The sequence below is a fragment of the Oncorhynchus mykiss genome, chromosome 7 (assembly GCF_013265735.2).
Source record: "Oncorhynchus mykiss isolate Arlee chromosome 7, USDA_OmykA_1.1, whole genome shotgun sequence".
Lineage (NCBI taxonomy): Eukaryota > Metazoa > Chordata > Actinopteri > Salmoniformes > Salmonidae > Oncorhynchus > Oncorhynchus mykiss.
In genome coordinates this window covers 61,069,242-61,091,932 of record NC_048571.1, presented here as the reverse complement: position 1 = coordinate 61,091,932, position 22,691 = coordinate 61,069,242, and the positions used below count along the sequence as shown (strand labels likewise).

At 42.6% G+C, this 22,691-nt stretch overlaps 1 protein-coding gene across 4 annotated transcripts in view; it reads left to right on the top strand.

Annotated features, from left to right (window-relative positions):
• LOC110528155 (sodium-coupled neutral amino acid transporter 3) overlaps positions 1–22,691 on the top strand; it is a 73,129-nt gene that overhangs the window by 36,585 nt on the left and 13,853 nt on the right. For 2 of the 4 annotated variants that reach the window (XM_036983702.1, XM_036983703.1), the window contains 6 exons: positions 2,943–3,016; positions 5,184–5,276; positions 6,217–6,298; positions 18,814–18,896; positions 19,946–20,004; positions 22,416–22,553. In XM_036983702.1, the coding sequence (XP_036839597.1) occupies positions 2,943–3,016; positions 5,184–5,276; positions 6,217–6,298; positions 18,814–18,896; positions 19,946–20,004; positions 22,416–22,553 (529 nt within the window). The remainder of the gene's footprint in view (positions 1–2,942; positions 3,017–5,183; positions 5,277–6,216; positions 6,299–18,813; positions 18,897–19,945; positions 20,005–22,415; positions 22,554–22,691) is intronic. The other 2 variants (XM_036983704.1, XM_036983705.1) reach the window with 1 other exon arrangement.

Sequence of the window (22,691 nt, the reverse complement as noted above, 5' to 3'; positions counted from 1 at the left end):
ACTTACTGTTGCAAGCTAGAGTAGTAGAATACACAAGGTGCAATTTCTAAATATGGTTTTGCATCAGCAGTTTTTCTCTTGTTATATCAGTCACTGATAATCACTCAATTAGCCCTTGTCAGCATTTTTTTTTCCTTTTCGAAAGTTAATCTAGCAGCCAGCTATCTACATTTGTAATCATGGTCGCAGACCTGCGAGCAACTGCTGCCCCTCATGATGACTTCATATTTTTTGTGGCCTCCACCCTCATTAACGTTTCCCAATCCTGATGTAGAGGGACTCGGGAGGGGGACAGCCAGTCAAGCAACTTTTCAGTGGACCACTGTGTGCTGTGCTCCAGCCTCCAGGGTGCACCTCCCTCTCCTCTCAATTCTTTCTGCCAGCGTACGTTGTCAGTCTGAATCTTAGCTGCTCATTCCCAAGGGGGACAACAGACCTACATAGCAGCAGCACACGCTTCTCTGAACACAGAAAAACAAAGAGAAACTCAACAACACACCAAACTAACATCACATTAACACTGTGGCATCCCATTAGCCCGGCTACCAGTTGGTTTAGCTAACATCCCACTCCTTGTATTCCATGTCATATGCCAAAGATCAGCTTATCATGACAGGAGTGGCAAGGAGTGGAATGAGCTAAACAGACTGGTACCCAGACTAGCATCCAATCCCTCCAGTACTTTATCCTATCCTACCCTTTCCTTTGACCTCACCTACTGTAACACCTACTCTGTTCAATGGAGCATTACAGCACTGACAAGCATTCCAATCACCCACTATTGGTATGGCCCTGGGGCGGCAGGGTAGCCTAGTGGTTCGGGCATTGGACTAGTAACCGGAAGGTTAACCCACTGTTAACCCACTGTTCCTAGGCCGTCATTGAAAATAAGAATTTGTTCTTAACTGACTTGCCTAGTTAAATAAAGGTAAAATAAATAAATAAAATAGTCTGCTCCAAGGCAGACTCACATCTGACACCATTCATGCCTATGTATGAGTGTAGGGCCAGGGGGTTCATGGGACCAGTAGCCTATAGCCGCTGCTGGGGCCCAGCAGTGGGATTGCTGTAAGGAGATTTCTGTGTTTCCTGGAAGGAAAGGGGCCGGAGCTGAGGCCGGCAGAGGGCTCTGGGCCTGACTGTTGTGTCATGTGGGCTTTAGCTGAACAAAGAGGGTTTTCAGAGGCTGTATTGGGGAGGTAGCTGTGCACTGGCCCTTATCAGCAACCCATTAAACCCATGTAGCTTTTTTGCCCCGTTGTAGTGGTCTAACATTTCAGATTATAGTGGAGACTTAAGTTGGCACACACAGAGGTCTCAGCCGGGCCCTGGCACTGGCCCTGGCGGGAATGCAGTTTGTCTGTCTAACTGTCCCACAGTTCTCCCACACTGTTCCCGGATAACTTCTCCTCCACCACAAATCAGCCCTGCAGCATTCTTCCACTACGCTGCCCGAGACACAGAACGATGTGAAACGGAACATAGTTGAATTTGAGGTGAAAGACGTGCTTTGCCTCTCCGACACAAGCCCAGTTCCAGTTGCCAAGAGTAACAATTTGAAAGAAATGTGAAAGAAAAAAAAAGTTAAAGTTGGAGAGAGGAGGAGTAGGAGATCAGATTGGTCTGTTCGGCCAGATGTTGGCCGCTGGGGCATGCAGCAGTATTTTGGGAGAGCTTGGACCAGAGAGTGTTTTACTTTTCCTCTTCGTTAACTCTGAGGTTTTTCCTCAGCTTAATGTCAATGTCAGCTTTGCTTTGTAAATATTTCCACCTCTAAATAACGCCCCTAATGTCCTTGTGGTTGTTTCTCGTGGTGGGGGAATAGGGGAGATATTTGTAGTTAATGCAGCCAGTGAGACTGATGCTCTGTAAGGCTGAGGCTCTGTATGAGGCTAACCCTGGGTGAACCTGAGTCAGTGGGTTGCTGTTTATGAATGCACCCCATAACCCAAGACTCAAGACCCTATAACCCAACACCCAGCTGTACATCCAGCTGAATCAATGGTTTACATGGATAAATGTTATCTGTAGAGCCATGGATTAGGACAGCTGTTACAGTCATACTGCACCAGAATGTGCTGGGATATCAAGTTCAATAAGGATGAGGAAGATGGGGATAATGATCATTATGACCATGATGGTGTTGAGGATGAGGTTGATGATGATGATGATGATAATAATGATCATTAATAATAATGATGATTTTGATGATGATGATGATGGTGGTGGTGGTGGTGGTGATGATGGTGTTGATGAGGAGGATGATGGTGAATATGATAACAAGGTTTTTTCTGGATAATAAAGGAGCTTAGGTGGGTGGCGTGGCAGTGGGGCGTGGCAGTGGGGCATGGTATTCTCCCCGTCAGCGTAGCTGAATTTTAGAGAAAATGTTCTCCATGGAGCTGTGAGAAATTAGTGAAGTTTATAGCGAATTTCCTGCAATTCTACACATTTTGCTATGCAGCTGATTTTTTTGTTGTTGCAGTTTTAATTTTCATGCAATTTGACATATTCTGACGCAGTAAGAGAACATTTGGCAGTTTTAAAGCAAATTTCCTGCAATTCTATGCATTTTGCCATGGCTAATACTGTGTTAAATATATACTGCTAAATTAATTGTTTTTTAATTTAGCAGTATATATTTAACACAGTATTTGACCCTCTCTGACTGTCTAGCTTTCATTTTGCAGATTGTTAGTTCTCAAAGATTATACAATTTTAAAAAATATAGGTCCATTATCTTTTCTACATATTTTATATCTTGTTTTACTCATTTAAGTTAACACTAAAAGCGTTTTTCCATCCCGAAAATGTATTTAGGCGGCCTGAAAAATTGCTTAGGCGGGATTTCAATGACAGAAAAGTCCCTGTGATTATGACAATGATGGTGATGATGATGATGAGGAGGATGATGATGAAGCTCTCTCCTCTCTACTCTGCAGGGTGCTCCTGACAGTAGTGGCTGTCCTCTCATCTTACTCCATCCACTTGCTACTCAAGTCATCTGGCATTGTGGGTATGTAGTCTTCAGACCATGAGCAGGACTTTTGTTGGAGACCATACACCAGTCAACCCCTACAGCCCCTGTCAGGAAGACTAATGTCATGTTAACATCCCATAGCCTCACAGCCTGCCTCTTCTCTTTAGCATATGTGACCCACTATCTCTTTTTGGTCTTATTTCCCAAGTTTTAAATTGTGTTTTTTACATTGGATAAAAGTACAGACTCAGAGCTTCAAAATGTTATATCATACATTGTAGTTAAGGAAGAATGGGAAAGTAATGCTGATTTGAAAGTTGATAAACCTGTAACCCCACTTTTGAGAAAATGGTCCTTAAATGTTTTGGTACACCTACTAGAGAGCTCTTCTTTGTTTACACCCATTTAGCATTGTTCACACCCTCTTAAGCCTTAGGCCCACCCATCTTTTTAAGGATTCACATGTGCTAAACAGAGTGAGTAAGGTAATGTAGTTAACAACCAAAGATTTCAAGACTAAAAGTGGTGAAAGTAGTAGTCCACAATTAGGAAAAACGCCAGGTAGAAATAAACTTTATCTAGTCCTTGGCCTATATTCTAATCTGACTTTGGTGCAGGTGATGTTGCTCTTCACATTACTGTTTATGGTAAACGAGAGGCTATAACCACCCCCAGCCACATCTACTGTAGCTAAGTCGATGGGTCTCTATTGCTAGACCTGTTCACATGTTCAAGAAATACAATAGGACATATCACCCCGAGACACATTGATGGGTCATGCAATCATTTGGCGAAGTGGAGTCTTTTGTTTAGGCATGTAGCTAGCAAGCTAGCTAAACAATAAACCATAATCCCAACCCATACAGTATAACAATACAAATAGATTGTCATAGCTAGCTACCATGCATGAAAGGATGTAGTATGAATCTGCAGGTTGCAAAAGCTAACCAACATCTGTAGGTTCAATGTCAGCTAGCTAGCTAATAGTAGGCTATAACTAGCAATGCAAACAGATTTCTGAGATATGAATAATATTACTACGTAGGTCATACACGTAGCTTGCTAGCTAGCCAGCCACCTAACGTTATCTAGTTAGCTAACATTATGCTTTAACTTGCAATGAAAACAACTTTGACAACATTTGAATTGTATCATATGTGAAAATGTAGCTAGACTCTTACCCATATACATGGAATGCTTCACGGTAGACTGGAACCCCTTTCACTAAGTAAGAAGTTCTCTGTCATTTACGTTTTGTTTGTACAGCTTGCTTGGGCCATTGATTCAAGTCACTCCAGTTCACACCGACTGTGTGCAATGCCATAAGAATCATCAGATCTTTAGATCTCTCTCTGTCATGGATGCCATGGTTGCCCTTAGTTTAAAGATGTAATCTGGAAGACAGGTGTTTTATACAACAGCCTTCTGTGTTCTCTTTTCAACTCCCTCCGTAATCAAACGTCAGAGTTTTCTTCACCTTGTTCTCATGCTCTGCTTCCACCAGGCGTTCCACTGATTTCCAAACTCAGTCAACTTCTTCCATGACAACAACACTGTTGATCTCAGTTTCTTCCCAATCATTGTAATCAGAAGACTCTACAATGTCTGGTTCAATGAAAATGTTTTTACCTAAGTCAGGGATTTCCTCAGCGTCGGAATCAGTTTCAGGGTCAGAGAGGGTCAGCATGGCAAAATCGTCCTCCAGAAAGTAATCCATTACAACTTTTTCCCACATATCTTGCACCTGCTAAATTCAGGGCGGAAATGTTGTTGAGAGCAATAGCAATACTTTTGCAATTCTCTATGGCTATAACAATAAAATAATAAAAACGGTAGCAAAGATTATCTACACATATTGAGCAGCCTGCGACATGGCAGACCAATCAGAACTCATCTCTCAGCATGTCCAGCCCATCCATTATCTCAGCCAATCATGGCTATCAGGAAGGTTCCTGTTTTTTTCCATGGTTAAACCAACTAGGCTCGTAATTTAACAATTGTATTTGCATTTACAGATGACATACAAGTTTGTTACTAATACACGTGAAAGTGTACATGTTCAAGAAGGCATTTCTGCAAAAAAATTCAACATATGCTTAGTTAGACTGATCACTAGGAATTCACATCCCCCTCCCCAGTGCCCAACATGCTCTACGCCACAGTACAGTTCTGTATGTGAATGTGTTTTATGACTGTGCCTCAGGTATCCGGGCGTATGAGCAGCTGGGCCAAAGGGCATTTGGAACGCCAGGCAAGATGGCTGCCGGCATCGCCATCACACTGCAGAACATCGGAGGTGATGGCTCTGTCACACACACACACACACACACACACACACACACACACACACACACACACACACACACAGTGTCTCTCTGGGGATGTGTCATCATAATCATCGTCATATGACCTTGTCAGTGGGTACCCCTGAGAGCAGCCTGGCTCTATTAGTAATGCCCCTTTCTATTTCTGCATCTCTCCATTCCTGCTGTTCTTCTGTTCTCTCTCCCTGATGTGTGTATAGGGAAGGTGAGGAGATTCTGAGTCTGTGTGAGGGGATGGAGGAAAGACCGGGCAGTAATCTAGGCCCTCTCCTCTTATACACCAAGTCACTCGGCTCCGTCATATCCTCACATGGTCTCTTCCATCATTGCTATGCGGATGACAGTCAACTACTTTTCTCCTTCCCTCCCTTCTGACACCCAGGTGGTGACACGCATCTCTGCATGCCTGGCAGATACTCAACTTTCTAGCTCTCTCTACTTCATTGAGGAAAAATCTACTTTCTATGCCTGTGATATTTCATAGCAAGAACTTCATTTTGCATTCTTGTCACCATGTTAACCTGTGCTACACAGAGATTACCAGAGATACTGAATTCACTGTTTTAGTTATGTTATCTATTGTTTTCTCAAGGGGATATATCAGCACAACATCAAAGTATTCAATACGAAAGGGAGAAAAGGGATTACGTGTGTGTCAGTGTGTGTTTTAAGATATATTTAGATTTGCTGGAATATGATTGTCTCTCTTGTATTTTGTAATATTTGTTGTCCAGGATAATATGCACAGCCTGCACAAGGATTAAGTGTGTATGTGTATATACTGTGTGTGTGTGTACTGCGTGTGTATACTGCATGTGTGAGTGTGTGCATGTGTGTGTATGTCTGTATACAGTATACATGTGTGTGATACTATTACTAATAGCTGTGTCTCTCTGTGTGTCCCTCCCACAGCCATGTCCAGTTACCTGTACATCGTGAAGTATGAGTTCCCTCTGGTCATCCAGGCCTTCCTGGGGGTCGACAAGCCATCAGGGTGAGTAACATATTATTCTTTACATATTACAACAGTAACATAGAGGGCCACTGTTCTGAAACAGTTCTTAATGTATCAGGCAGGGAGGGGAAGGTGGCTGCCTGTGTTTTCATCCAGTTGGATGGATGGGCATTAAAGTTCACCAGAAGGAGATATGATCCAACGGCATGTGAATTCCTCCAGTGATCCTGAGCCAGTGTTAAACCACCACAGGGGAAACCTCCTCTCAGGTTGAGCCAATCTAATTTTAAGGTGTTACTGGCACTGACAGGTCTGCAGCCCTTTTTGTCACCATGACCCATGCCAAGCAGCTGGCCTGAGAACAGCTGTGTGTGAGAACAACCCTGGGAGAAGAGGGCAGCCTGGCCACGCTGATACAGACACACGTCATTACACAGCCAGGCTCCACGGCTGAAACGTAAACCAGAGGATAACACTATGTAGACTAGAGCAGGTTGCCTGATAGCACAAAGACAATGGCCTTTACCCTGAAACAGACTGAGTATACTGTAGCAGCCTCTATGCACTGTCTATACTCTGGTATATGGTGCCTACCTGGCTTGTGTTATGGCCAGCTGTCAGTGTGTTTATGATGCTAACTGAACTGAATGATGTCCAGGAAATGTTTTATAGCTACACAGAACGCCTCATATTCTCAGTCTGAATGACATTGTGTGTGTGTGAGCTTTCCACAGAACGAGCCATAGATCAATCAGCGCCCAAGGCTGTGTGTGTGTTTTACCAACCAGGCTGTCAGATATCTGCTCTGTTCCTGGAGTGTTGATACTGTATGTGGATTGAGAGTTTGTTTGTGTGAGTATTTTGTGGTTGATGTTTGTGTCTGGAATTGCTGTGGTGTGTGTATGCATGCGTGAGTGTGTGTTTGTGTGTTCTGTGTGGTTCAGAAGGTCAGTCCCCTCTGCCCGTCTCTGTGATGATGTGTGACTGTGTCACATGGCAAGATGGTTGGCTGGGGTGTAGGTGGGGCAGCTTGACACTGACAGCACAACAAATGGACCAGTCTCACAGGTTACAACTCTAGAATACAGATTCTGTCATAGAGAAAATATGAGATGAACCTCCTCCACTGTCTCAGATGTGGTGGATTTGGTTAGTATTAGTAATCCAGTGGATTCTATGTGTTGTCGTGTCTTTGACATCATTAAAACTGAAGACGATTTATCAAATAACTCTCTGTAATTATTATTACGCGATTAAACGGATTAATCATGTAACTGTAATTAACTAGGAAGTCGGGGGCACCAAGGAAAATATTCAGATTATAAAGTTATAATTTTCCTAATATAACTTTCAGATATTTGAATATCTGATCACATAGTCTTCGAATTAATGAATTATTTTCCTCATTAGTCTCATTCCTCATTGGGGTGGCAGGGTAGCCTAGTGGTTAGAGCGTTGGACTAGTAACCGGAAGGTTGCAAGTTCAAACCCCTGAGCTGACAAGGTACAAATCTGTCATTCTACCCCTGAACAGGCAGTTAACCCACAGTTAACCCACTTTCGGTGGTTGTCGGTCTTCATGTTCAATGATACCGACTTCCTAGCTGCAGACTAGTAATAAATATCAAAGACTCTTATTCTGTCGGTCTTGATAATCTAAGAGTTTAACCACGTGGTTTGGTTAAAAGATTCAGCTATCTACTCAAACCTTAGTTTAATTACAGTTACAGTTTTATCTCTCAAACCTTGGCCCTCTCGTTATCGAGGTAAGCTGGTCTCAACCTTAGTCCTCTCATAATTGGTCTGTTGAGAAATTCTCAAGGTGGGGGTTTTATTCGGAAGAGCAGAAAGGACTGTCCCAGGACGCCAGACCATAACTGTGCTCATGGGCGGTCCTCTGATTTAGTTAAACTCCAAAGGTAATTGGAGTTTCCTTCATTAATCAGTCCAAAATCACATTACACAATTTCACAAACAGTATCATCCTCACTCATTCATCTTATACAACAATTCGATGTAAGCCTCATATCTGAGGCTACTGTATAAACAGCGTTATGGTAATGTGGCCATATTGTCTCCCATGAGTTTCACCAAATTGTACCAAACAGACCAGTTCATAGCTGGATTCTTCACCGATCTTTTATACCTTCTCCAGAACATAAATGTTGTTCAGACTCTATGAAATGTTGTTCTCTTTATGAAAACACACTCTCTCTCTATACTGTGGCCATGAGGAGATAATCTCCTCCAGGAATTTACGACCTGAGGTCGCAGCAGCCTGAGTGTAGGAGGAGAGAGAGGGGGATGGTGCTCGCTGTACCCAAAGAGGGCAACGTAATGACAGTGTCATGTATTGGCCTATTTCACTTGGTTGGAGTACACCTTGGGTGTAGTAGACTATGATTGGTCTGTCCCAGTATGCTAAGGGCATGGTGTGTCCCCACCCCAGTGACTGTCCTGTCCAGACCCTGCAGCCTCAGACGGGGCTGTGCTACCCACGTTCTCACCCTCCAGTCCAGTCAGTGGTCACTAGAGACCCCATGTTCTCACCCTCCTGTCCAGTCAGTGGTCACTAGAGACCCCACGTTCTCACCCTCCAGGCCAGTCAGTGGTCACTGGAGACCCCTCGTTCTCACCCTCCAGTCCAGTCAGTGGTCACTAGAGACCCCACGTTCTCACCCTCCAGTCCAGTCAGTGGTCACTGGAGACCCCACGTTCTCACCCTCCAGTCCAGTCAGTGATCACTAGAGACCCCATGTTCTCACCCTCCAGTCCAGTCAGTGGTCACTAGAGACCCCACGTTCTCACCCTCCAGTCCAGTCAGTGGTCACTGGAGACCCCACGTTCTCACCCTCCAGTCCAGTCAGTGGTCACTGGAGACCCCTCGTTCTCACCCTCCAGTCCAGTCAGTGATCACTAGAGGCCCCATGTTCTCACCCTCCAGTCCAGTCAGTGGTCACTAGAGGCCTGGGGGAGACTGGTGAAAAAGGATATCACTGTGGCTCACTTGGCCAAGCTCTCTTATTATGCTCTCTCTTTCTTGGTCTCAAACACACTCATGTATGCACGCAAGCACACTCCCTCACTCTCATTCTCTCTATTTCTCTCTCTCTCTCTCTCATAAGCTCTCTTATTTATGTAGAGCATTATAATGTGTAAGTGTGACAGATTTGACAGAGCCTTCTGATGAGTGTGCTGTCTGGGTGCTTTGAAACTGATTGGATAGCTCAGTTTGCTGTGGGTCTTGTTTAGAAAGAGGAGTAGCAGGCATGCTTAAAGCGGCAGTCAGCAGTTATAACAATAACAAAGTGTAATCCCTACCCCTCTTTCAGTAAAAAGCTGAAGGATGTGGCTGGAGAAATGTAACTCATCTCTAATTCAGAGACAGAGCTATGGATGCAAGGACTGACCATCCATGATATCAAAATTATACTCTTAACCATGTTTTGAGGTTATATAGTGTTTGTTTAGATTTACTTTGTTTACAATTATTGGAGTAAAACAAGCTAATATTTTGGGTTCTGATGGGGTACACACACACTTAATCATGAGGCTATAGTCTAAGCTATATTCTTCAAGAATCAATGGGTAATTATCATTAATTTATGTTAAAAAAATATACCAGCACCACCTGGGTTAAATTGTAACGGATTTCCTCGTCTGAGGAGGTGTAGCAGGGATCGGACCAAAACGCAGCGTGGTAAGTGTCCATAATGATTTATTAACAAAAATAACTGAACACTGGAACAAAACAATAAACGATGTGAACAAAACGAAACAGTCCCGTGTGGCGACAAACACTGACACGGAAAACAAACACCCACGAAACACAGGTGGAAAAAGGCTACCTAAGTATGATTCTCAATCAGAGACAACTAACGACACCTGCCTCTGATTGAGAACCATACAAGGCTGAACACAAAAACCCAACATAGAAAAACAAACAGACTGCCCACCCCAACTCAAGACAAAAACAAAGGGATAAAGGTCGGAACGTGACAGAACGTGACAGGCTGAATTTGGCCCACAGGGGATTTTATTTGGCCCCCAAAGGGATTTTAATTTTGGAAATCTATTCCCAAGCATAATAGAGAGGTATATGTGATCGTATAAACACAATCTCACACTCAATTCATGCAAAGATGTACAAAAACTATTTCAGCAGATTTCGTGTGTTTTTGTGCATTTTTGTGTAGCTTAATCCGTGGGAAAAGATGCACAAAAATGTGACTTCATTCATAGGAAAATACATTTTTGGGGGACAAACAATCTTTTGAAAGTTACTAGTGCAATGCATGATGGGCTATGGTGTTCTACACTGACTTTTTTTTTTTTTTTTTGTGTACCACATTTATTTTGAAAAAAAAACAAACGTGTTAACAACCCAGTATTGTAAATCAAACAGGTTATCACTGAAATAATTATAATTTAATAGTGGTCTTACGTCGTTTTTCTTTATAAATGCCAATACTGTTTTCTATGCTTGTTTTCGCTTAATACTTTGGGATACTGGTGCACTTGTAGTCAGAAAGGCTCTTTTTCCATGAAGGCAACAGTAGGCCTACATGATTTTCTTCATAAGGAATTTCATATTTTGTTATTATTCATATTTCATACATTGTACAATTTTCTTCATAATGCATTTGATACAAGGCTTCTCTTTTTCATGTACATTACACCATTTCTTTCATAATGCATTTTATACAAGGCTATGTCGAATTTTATGAGGGTTGCCAGATTGGAGAAAAAATAGTTTTTTTTTTTTTTTTTTTGTGGTATCGATGAAGGTATTTGATTGGGGAATGGGGATACATTTTTATGATGGAAATTATAATACACACCATAATACACACACAAAAACTCTTACACAGATATGCACACATTCACTTTGTTTGTAATCATGTTATAGCCAACTCATGACTTTTGTATGAATAATGTTTTATAGAATATTTTTATGTTGTCATGTATTCATAATCTTAATTGGTTAAATGTTTGTAGTTAGCATGTTTCAGTAAAGATTAACATGGTTAAATAGTCGTAAATCTCTGCTTGATTCAGCTTTTAGTACATTTGGTATTTTTTATACATATTCTCTATTTCCACTGAAGAAAGCAATAATTAATCAACTCACTACTGTAAATAAATGCACACCACCAGTTATAAAACTCTCTCCGTAAATAAATTGTGAGAAATGCTCAGTCTGAAGCCATTTGGCAATGGGTTTCACAGTCCTATTATAATGATACTGTCACGTTCTGACCTTAGTTCCTTTGTTTTGTCTTTGTTTTAGTATGGTCAGGGTGTGAGTTGGGTGGGCAGTCTATGTTTGTTTTTCTATGTTGGTTTTTGAGTTCAGCCTAGTATGGTTCTCAATCAGAAGCAGCTGTCAATTGTTGTCCCTGATTGAGAATCATACTTAGGTAGCCTGGGTTTCACTTTTGGTTTGTGGGTGTTTGTTTCCGTGTGAGTGTTTGGGCCACACGGTACTGTTTCGGTTTTGTAAATTCACGTTGTCATTTATTGTTTAGTGTTCTGAGTTTTAATTAAACATCATCATGAACACTTACCACGCTGCGCTTTGGTCCTCCTCTCTTTCTCCCGAAGACATCCGTGACAGATACACGTTATATCAGCTTAGAAAGGGTTTATTTACAACCTCTGGGGTATAAGATGTTGGGGATACTGGTATAGGACAGTCTGAAATGAATTAAATACCTTAACCCTAAGCTATGTTCAATGTCAGCAGAAATTTCCAGTGAGAAATGCTCAGACTGAAGCCATTCGGCTATGGGTTTCACAGCCCTATAGTAATGATACAAGTTATATCAGCTAAGAAAGGGTTTATTTACAACCTCTGGGGTATAACATGTTGGGCAAAGTGGTATAGGAGAGTCTGATATATAACCCCTAACTTGAGTTGAGTCTTCGCCAATGAGAATCAAGAGAGGCCTAGCTTCTGGGGCGGCAGGTAGTCTAGTGGTTACAGCATTGGGCCAGTAACCGAAAGGTTGCTGGATCAAATCCCTGAGCAGACAAGGTAAAAATATGTCGTTCTGTCCCTGAACAAGGCAGTTAACCCACTGTTTCCCAGGTGCTGTGGATGTTGATTAAGGCAGCCCCTCGCACCTTTCTGATTCAGAGGGGTTGGGTTAAATGCAGAAGACACATTTCAGTTGAATACATTCAGTTGGACAACTTACTAGGTATCCCCCTTTCCCTTCATCCTTCATGACTGGCAAAGGCCTTGATTGTAGGCTGTAGAAAATCCTACATCCATTTCATTAGATCAAAACAGGATCAATTAACAGTGATTCATATTGCTGGTTTGCATCCTAAAAAAAAAATGATAGCTGAGTAGACATTATTTGTCTACCCATATGATATGGATAATTTTCAGGTTATTAGATATACATTGCATTCAGAAAGTATTCCAACCCCTTGACTTTTTCCACATTTTTGTTATTCTAAAATGTAGTAAATAAAAATGTTTACTCATCAATCTACATAATGATGAAACAAAAACAGTTCTATATATATTTTTTGGCAAATGTATAATTAATAAAAAAACAACCCTTGCTATGATACTCAAAATTGAGCTCAGGTGTATCCTGTTTCCATTGATCATCCTTGACATTTTTTTCCAACTTGATTGAAGTCCACCTGTGGTAAATTTAAGTGATAGGACATGATTTGGAAAGGCACACACCTGTCTATAAAAGGTCCCACAGTTGACAGTGCGTTTCAGAGCAAAAACCAAGCCATGAGCTCGAAGGAATTGTCCGTAGAGCTCCGAGACAGGATTGTGTCGAGGCACAGATATGCGGAAGGCCGGCCGGCCAAACTGAAGAATCGGGGTAGAAGGGCCTTGGTCAGGGAGGTGACCATGAACCCAATGGTCACTCTGACAGAGCTCCAGAGTTCCTCTGTGGAGATGGGAGAACCTTCCAGAAGGACAACCATTTCTGCAGCACTCCACCAATCAGGGCTTTATAGTAGAGTGGCCAGACGGAAGCCACTTCTCAGTAAAAAGGCACATGACAGCCTCCTTGGAGGTTGCCAAAAGCACCTAAAGGACTCTCAGACCATGAGAAACAAGATTCTCTGGTCTGATGAAACTAAGATTGAACTCTTTGGCCTGAATGCCAAGCATCATGTCTGGAGGAAACCTAGCACCATCCCTACGGTGAAGCATGGTGGTGGCAGCATCATGCTGTGGGGATTTTTTTTCAGCGGCAGGGAAAGGGAGACTAGTCAGAATTGAGGGAAAGATTAACAGAGACAGAGAGATCCTTGATGAAAACCTGCCCCAGAGTCCCCAGGACCTCAGACTGGGGTGAAGGTTCACCTTCCAACAGGACAGCGACCCTGAGCACACAGCCAAGACAACGCAAGAGTGGCTTCGGGACAAGTCTCTGAAAAACATGTTTTTGCATTGTCATTATGGAGTATTGTGTGTAGATGAATGGAGCAAAACGCCTGATCCTCACAAGGCACCCGGATCTTTTCCCACAAAATTTCAGTTTCCTTCTCCAGCGAATCACATGGATTTGGGCCTGGTCAGGTGTCTGTAGTAGTAAACTCGGCACAAAAAGAAACGTCCTCTCACTGTCAACTGCGTTTATTTTCAGCAAATTTAACATGTGTATATTTGTATGAACATCACAGGATTCAACAATTGAGACATAAATTGAACATGTTCCACAGATGTGACTAACATACATTTAATAATGTGTCCCTGAACAAAGGGAGGGTCAAAATCAAAAGTAACAGTCAGTATCTGGTGTGGCCACCAGCTGCATTAAGTACTGCAGTGCATCTCCTCCTCATGGACTGCACCAGATTTGCCAGTTCTGTGAGATGTTACCCCACACTTCCGCCAAGGCACCTGCAAGTTCCTGGACATTTCTGGGGGGAATGGCCCCAGCCCTCACCCTCCGATCCAACAGGTCACAGACGTGCTCAATTGGATTGAGATCCGGGCACTTCTCTGGCCATGGCAGAACACTGACATTCCTGTCTTGCAGGAAATCACGCACAGAACAAGCAGTATGTCTGTTGGCATTGTCATGCTGGATTGTCATGTCAGGATAAGCCTGCAAGGAAGGGTACCACATGAGGGAGGAGGATGTCTTCCCTGTAACGCACAGCCCTCAGTCCAGCCTCTCTCAGCATATTGCAGACAGTCTGAGCACTGATGGAGGGATTGTGCGTTCCTGGTGTAACTCAGGCAGTTGTTGTTGCCATCCTGTACCTGTCCCGCAGGTGTGATGTTCGGATGTACCGATCCTGTGCAGGTGTTGTTACACGTGGTCTGCCACTGTGAGGACGGTCAGCTGTCCGTCCCGTCTCCCTGTAGCGATGTCTTAGTACGGACATTGCAATTTATTGCCCTGGCCACATCTGCAGTCCTCATACCTCCTTGCAGCATGCCTAAGGCACGTTCACGCAGATGAGCAGGGACCCTGGGCATCTTTCTTTTGGTGTTTTTCAGAGTCAGTAGAACGGCCTCTTTAGTATCCTAAGTTTTCAGAACTTTGACCTTAATTGCCTACCGTCTGTAAGCTGTTAGTGTCTTAGCTACCTTTCCACAGGTGCATGTTCATTAATTGTTCATGGGTCATTGAACAGCCATGGGAAACAGTGTATAAACCCTTTACAATAAAGATCTGTGAAGTTATTTGTATTTTTACAAATCATCTTTGAAAGACAGGGTCCTGAAAAGGGACATTTCTTTTTTTGCTGAGTTTATATCCCTCCCATCTAGCTCATTGAATAAAAACTATTCGTCCAGTTTGAGGTGAGCAATCGCTGTTCTGATGTCCGGAAGCTTTTTTCGGCAATAAGAGATGTTAGCAGCAATATTATGTACAAAACATGTTACAAACAATGCAAAAAAGCGAACCAAATGGCATGGTTGGTTAAGAGCCGATAAGATGGCAAATGTAAGCAAGGTTTGAAATTATTACGTTTCAGTCAAATATTATATCTGTTTAGGGTTCTTGCGATCAATTTGCAGTCTACAAATTATTTGTAATTGTGCTCCGGCCCACGGACCATGCACTCAAGAAAAAATCATCCCGCAGCTGAATCTAGTTGATGATCCCTGGTCTAATGGTTCTGGGAAGACTTAATATATATATATATATATAATGTATTGGGGATGTGCATCATTCCCTTTCAAGACGAATCAATACGTATCTACATACATGGGCTCCGAAACGATACAGAGCTATACGTTTTAGTTTGAAACAATTCGGTGCCATTCGGTTTGATTAGAGAACAAACTGAATTGATGCAATTCGGATTGATGCGATACGATTCGATGAACAAACATTTGTTGCATAAATACATTCATTGTCCATTCATTGTCCATTCTGCTGATAGAGCTCAAGAGCTGGGCCTCTCTGAGCTGGATGTTTGTGTATCAATATTTATTGCTTACAAATTAGCTATGACATAGCCAATGAATAGCACAACTTTCCATTTCACCCCCATCTCGAAATTGAATGGTTTTGACCGTTTGCAAATGTAATGACTTTCTTTTCCAGGCGTTTCTCCTCACGCTTTAGTCATGAGGTGTGCCTCGCAAAAGTGATTTCTCTTTATGTATTCATGGATGCCAAGGGAAGCCAGGCTTCCTCAAAAAATTGACCAAGAAAAAATAAATAAACATTAAATAATTTAGATTTCATCTCTCTGTTTCATCATTTCCCTTCAATTCACAAGAGGCTGAATATATTTCAGAGGAGAAAGCAACAGAGCGAGCGAAACAATGTCCCTCTGTCTCTATGCCTGTAGGCCATCTATCTGATGTTGTCTGGTCCAAATGAGTATGACATTGTTGCCGCCCATAGCATTAAAGGCAAGGGAAGTCAGCGGACATCTGGCCTTCCATGGAAAAAAAGTATTAAAAATGTGTCAATTAATGTTGAGCTAAACCGAGCGAGCTCAACTGTGAATGATCCTGGCGCACCAAAAAAAGAGTGTAATGGATTTGGCATCACTCCTATCAAATCCCAAGATATTAAATTGACAGAAACTTTGTTTTATCTTGTTGTGTTGTTGTCCTCTCCGGTGGCTAGCTAGCCAGCTTACTAAACTTGGCCCTTTCCTAAATTAGCCATGGATAGAGATAGGGATTTGGACTTGTTTTTTGTTGTTAATACTCTGTAGTGGCCAATGATTATAACCACAATTCTGTGGTTACAATCCAACTGTTAATTCATACATTGTTGTACCTGTGGGCTGAGAGGATGGAAGTTCAATATGTAGCTAGATGTACGTAGAAGGCTAATGTTAACTAGCTAATGTTGCCCATGAATTAAAGTTAGGCTAGCGAGCAAGCATTTTAGCCAGGTAGCCTAGGACAACAAAAAACGTGTGTACTGTATGACAGACTGTTTCATCAATGTCCCACTCTGATCTGTTTCACATGTCTTGTGCTTGTCTCCACCCCCCTCCAGGAGTCGCCCATTTCCCCCATTATCCCCTGTGCATTTATTCCTGTGTTTTCTGTTTGTCTGTTGCCAGTTCGTCTTGTCTTGTCACGCCTACCAGCGTTCTTTCCGGTAATCCTGTTTCTCGTTAGTTCCTGTTTTCTAGTTCTCACGGTTTTTGACCGTTCTGCCTGCCCTGACCCTGAGTCTGCCTGCCGTTCTGTACCTTACGGACTCTGCTCTAGATTACCAACCTCTGCCTGCCCTTGACCTGTCGTTTGCCTGCCCCCTGTTTTGTAAATAAACATTTGTTATTTTGAACTGTCTGCATCTGGGTCTTATCCTGGGATCTGATAGTTCGAAATAACAAATGTTTATTTACAAAACAGGGGGCAGGCAAACGTCAGGTCAAGGGCAGGCAGAGGTTGGTAATCCAGGGCAGAGTCCAGAGTATAAATGCACAGGGGATAATGGGGAAAATTGGCGACTCCTGGAGGGGGGTGGAGACAAGCACAAGACAGAAGAAGAAGAAGTGAAACAGATCAGGGTTTGACAGTCAACATGAAATAGAGGAGGATGGCATAGGCTTTACTCTACAAGCACAAACGCTCACGCACACGGACGCAGAAATCAGAACCATGGACAGCCACATCGTATTTAACTTACGTTGATTGGACTAAATTGTTTTTGGTATCTTTAAGTTGTCAATGTATTAGACTAAGCAGAGGTGATTTGATGATGTTGAAATGGTGCTGGAATAGTGGAGGCAGCTCCTGTTTTCTTTGTGACTTGCGATAACTCTCCAGTGTTCTAAATCAATAATTGTTTAGCAGTCCGAAAATGTCCGAAACATTAACGTGCTTGACCAAATCAAATCAAATTTATTCATATAGCCCTTCGTACATCAGCTGATATCTCAAAGTGCTGTACAGAAACCCAGCCTAAAACCCCAAACAGCAAGCAATGCAGGTGTAGAAGCACGGTGGCTAGGTAAAACTCCCTAGAAAGGCCAAAACCTAGGAAGAAACCTAGAGAGGAAGCAGGCTCTGAGGGGTGGCCAGTCCTCTTCTGGCTGTGCCGGGTGGAGATTATAACAGAACATGGCCAAGATGTTCAAATGTTCATAAATGGGGACAGCAAGGAGTCATCATGCCCGGTAGTCCTGAGGCATGGTCCTAGGGCTCAGGTCCTCCGAGAGAGAGAAAGAAAGAGAGAAAGAGAGAATTAGAGAGAGCATACTTAAATTCACACAAGACACCGGATAGGACAGGAGAAGTACTCCAGATATAACAAACTGACCCTAGCCCCCTGACACATAAACTACTGCAGCATAAATACTGGAGGCTGAGACAGGAGGGGTCAGGAGACACTGTGGCCCCATCCGATGACACCCCCGGACAGGGCCAAACAGGAAGGATATAACCACTAGGTCATGTAACATCGTTTTCAACAGCGTATTGATAACAATAACCAAGCAAATTACGGAATGCAAAATTACTTGTAGATCAATGACTGTCAACAGTTACATGCCTTTAGTTCGACACTATTGGAGAGGCCGCACCAATTGTCACAAAATATCAGGTATTTTCAGAAAGTAGAAAGTAATATGGGAAACAAAATGTTATGGAATCAGCCATTCGTAACGTTTGAATCAATTTTATGATGCTATATTTGGATTGGGGTCAGCAGACCAATGCTGTCATATTTTAAACATTTAAATCAGGGTCCGGTGCATATCGTGAATTGTCACATCCCTATAATATACTGTATGCCATTTAGCAGATGGTTTATCCAAAGCGACTTACAGTCATGCGTACATACATTTTACATATAGGTGGTCGTGGGAATTGAAGGGAACAGTTAGTGAGTTCCTCAGGGGGTGAGTCCATTGGGAATATTATCCTTATCCCTGATGGCTTAACTGGCAAGGAGTTTTCCTCCTTTCATTTAACATCGCAGAGACATTGAACATTTCCCTTACAAATAAGGACTAAAGATGTAATAAATTATTTTAACAGAGTTATGTATATAACATGTCTCTCTTTCTCTCTCTCTCTCTCTCTTCACCCCCTCTCCTCCCCCTTTCTCTTTCTCTCTCTTCCCTATTTCTCCCTCCAGTGAGTGGTACTTGAATGGGAACTACCTGGTCATCATGGTGTCCATCAGTGTCATCCTGCCTCTGGCTTTGATGAAGCAGCTAGGTGAGAAAACCTTAATAATTGTTTAATTAACAATTTTATAATCATAAGTGACATTTCTTGTTATGTTGTAAATGAAGGTTCTCCAAATTTATTTTTCGGCTTACATGTGAAAAATGACTCAATATTTTGAAATATATATATATATTTTTTAATTCATATTGAACAGTCATTTAATTTCTTTGTTGTGATTCCCATAACCCTTCCAGGGATAGAAAGGATTAAAACCAGTGACCGTCCTCTCTTCTGTCTCATTTCTCCTCCCCCTCCTTCTCTTCCTCCGTCTCTTTCCCAATCCCCCTCTCTTGCCCCCTCTCATTTTTCTCTTTATTCTTGTGTTACATGGCAAACACTCCCCCACTGTTTTAGGATGGACTCAAAGTAGATATCTGTGCTAAACTGTGTCATTTCAGATAATGTTACTCTCAGCAGTCTTATGAAAATGTAAAACTACCCAGCTCAGAATTCCTTAGCTTCATGTCCATTTAATGAGCTCTCTCGTTTAATAAAGTGAAATGTCTACAAAGCTTTCATCAAGTGACAGAGTAAGAGTCTCTGTGTTTTTCTCCCGTACGTGTTGCTCTGTCTGTTTATGTATGCCCATGTCACTGGGATAGCAGTGGCAAAAACTGCTCATTATACAATTACACAAGAGAGAGAGAGCAGAGCGAGACGGAGAGAGATGGAGAGGAAGACAGAGTAGAGAAAGGTGAGAGATGCAGAGATAGGGGTGGGAGGCTGGGAGAGAAGTACTGACCTCTTGTTAAGCGGTTCTCTCCTTCAGAGAATTGAGCCGAGAGAGGAGAGAAAGATAGAGAGAGAGAGAGAGCAGAGAGTAGAAAGATAGTCCATGCTGCCAGGGCAAAGTAATGAGATGTAGTCCTGTTTAGTTTAGTCCACTGGGCCCTCTAAGAACATACACGCTTATGATCTCACACCCAAACACATTGTCATGAAACTGGGAATGTTTGTATACATTCCCTATAATTAGCATTGGGATTGAGGAAATATTGAGAGTGAGTAGTTCTGATGTTGTCACTGTGTTGTTTCAGGGTACCTGGGCTACACCAGTGGCTTCTCTCTCACCTGCATGGTCTTCTTCCTCATCTCGGTATGTACTGTCATATTATACAGCTGTAGACCTGCACCTGTTGCAGTGTTCTTGTAATGGACCCAACCCTATCTGGAACACTGTGTGTAACATCATTTGTATGCAAATCTCCCAGTGACATCAATGCATGAGTTACACACCAGTCCGAGTTACGTGCACGGATCTCAATATGCATGTGTCAACCAGTGGCAATTTTAGCATGTTTTTTACAAATCTTAGTGGGGGGAGGGGGGGGGGGGTGGGATGCATGCCAGCAAAGCCACTACACAATAAAACACTAAACAACACATTAATTGCAATATACCACATCTACACCTGGCTATCAGCGGGGCCTTGTCTGGCAGCGAAACGGTTAATTCAGCTTTTTTTTTAAACTTAGCTGATACGGCTGACTTGCTTAAACAAAAGTGGTTACATTTCTCAAAAACAGGTTATAGGCTATTTGTGCAACACGAAGTCAGAGCAGTAGACAAATGATGAGGGGAAAATAGACCAAATTATTAGGGTGAGGCACATGGGCTACTAACAGCTTACTACACAACATACACGTAGTATTACTTTCTTAGCTACAGTATACATATCTCCCTGGCATGTTACATAATTTATGCAGCAGCATACAAGACATGCTTGGACACACCTTGTTGTGCTGTGCCGATAGAGATGTCAGCTTCGCTTCTAGTCCTTAGGGAACTGTGCAGTATTTTGTTTTTTTATGTATTATTTGTTACATTGTTAGCCCAGAAAACCTTAAGTGTTATTACATACAACCCGGGAAGAACTATTGAATATCAGAGAGACGTCAACTTACCAGCACAACCAGCACTACGACCAGGAATACGACTTTCCCAAAGTGGATCCTTTGTCTGCATCTCCCAGGGCAGACAAAGTGATTCCAGAGGCCGACCCAAACTGATTCCAGAGGCCGACCCAAAACGACACCACCAGAGGAGAGGGTGCCGGAGCGGTCTTCTAGTGAGGCTTCGGATGCGCGCACACCACCCACCGCTCCCGAGTATATTGCTCGCTAATGTCCAGTCCCTAGTTAACAAAGTTGACGAAATCTGGGCAAGAGTTGCTTTCCAAAGAGATATCTGGGATTGTAACATACTCAGTTTCACGGAAACATGGCTAGCTGAGGACATGCTGTTGGAGTCCATACAGCCAACAAGATTTTCAGTGCATCGCGGCGACAGGAATAAATATCTCTCCGGTAAGAAGAAGGGCGGGGCTGTATGTTTCATGATTATCGACTCTCATGGTGTAATTGTAACAACATACAGGAACTCAAGTCCTTTTGTTCACCTGATCTAGAATTCCTCACAATCGAATGCCGAACATATTATCTCCCAAGTGAACTCTCCTCGGTTATCGTCACAGCCGTGTACATCCAAGCGGATACCAAGACGGCCATCAAGGAACTTCACTGGACTTTATGAAAACTGGAAACCATGGATTGATGGCAGCATTCGCACAAAGCTGAAAGTGCATACCACCGCATTTATCTTCTCTGGGATATGTGGGACGGTAGCGTCCCACTTCGCCAACAGCCAGTGAAATTGCAGGGCGCCAAATTCAAAACAATAGAAATCTCATAATTAAAATTCCTCAAACACACAAGTATTATACACCATTTTAAAGATAAACGTCTTGTTAATCTAGCCACAGTGTCTGATTTCAAAAAGGCTTTACGGCGAAAGCACACCTTTCGATTATGTTAGGTCAGCGCCTAGCCACAGAAAAACATACAGCCATATTCCAAAGAAGGAGAGGAGTCACAAAATACAGAAATAGCGTTAAAATGAATCCCTAACCTTTGATCTTCACCGGATGGCACTCCCAGGACTCCATGTTAGACAATAAATGTGTGTTTTGTTCGATAAAGTTCATTTCTATGTCCAAAAACCTCATTTGAAATTGGTGCGTTATGTTCAGAAATACATTGTCTCAAACAAACATCCGGTGAAAGTGCAGAGAGCCACATCAAATTACAGAAATACTCATCATAAACATTGATGAATGATATTACATCACTGTTTGAGCTAGAAACACAAGCATTTCGCTACCCCCGGCAATAACATCTGCTAAACGCGTGTATGTGACAAATAACATTTGATTTGATTTGATCAGCGGTTCAACCTCTTTAATATTCCACTCTCCTCTCAGATTTTTGTGGACAAGTTGTGTAACCAGCAGTTTCAAACGGCATTTGTGTGTGTGTGTGTGTGTCCATATGTGTGTGTTTCTCTGACCTAGTTTTAGTGCTGTGCTCTAATACATGCCCACTGCTCTCTGTCCCTGGCTGGGCCCTAACATATTTCCAGCCTTTCTGTGTAGACTAGTATTATGTATGCAGGCCCAGTTTCCTCCAGGCTCCTCCTCTCATCCACCCAACTCCTCTTTCCTCTCCACAGGTCATTTATAAGAAGTTCCACACCCACTGTCCCTTTTCGGACTTTACCTTTAACAGCACAGCCAGTGTGACTTCTGTTACCAATGACACTGGTTACAACCCAGCCTGCATTCCGAAAATGGTCAACCTCAACTCACAGGTGGGTTCCTGTATAGTCAGCTCCATCAGTCCATCCATTCCAGCCCTGTTATTCAAGTAAAAATGTAGCATGTTGCTAATGACAATGGGAAGAATCTATAATTTACACTAACCTGTTTGTGCTATGAACAATCCCACT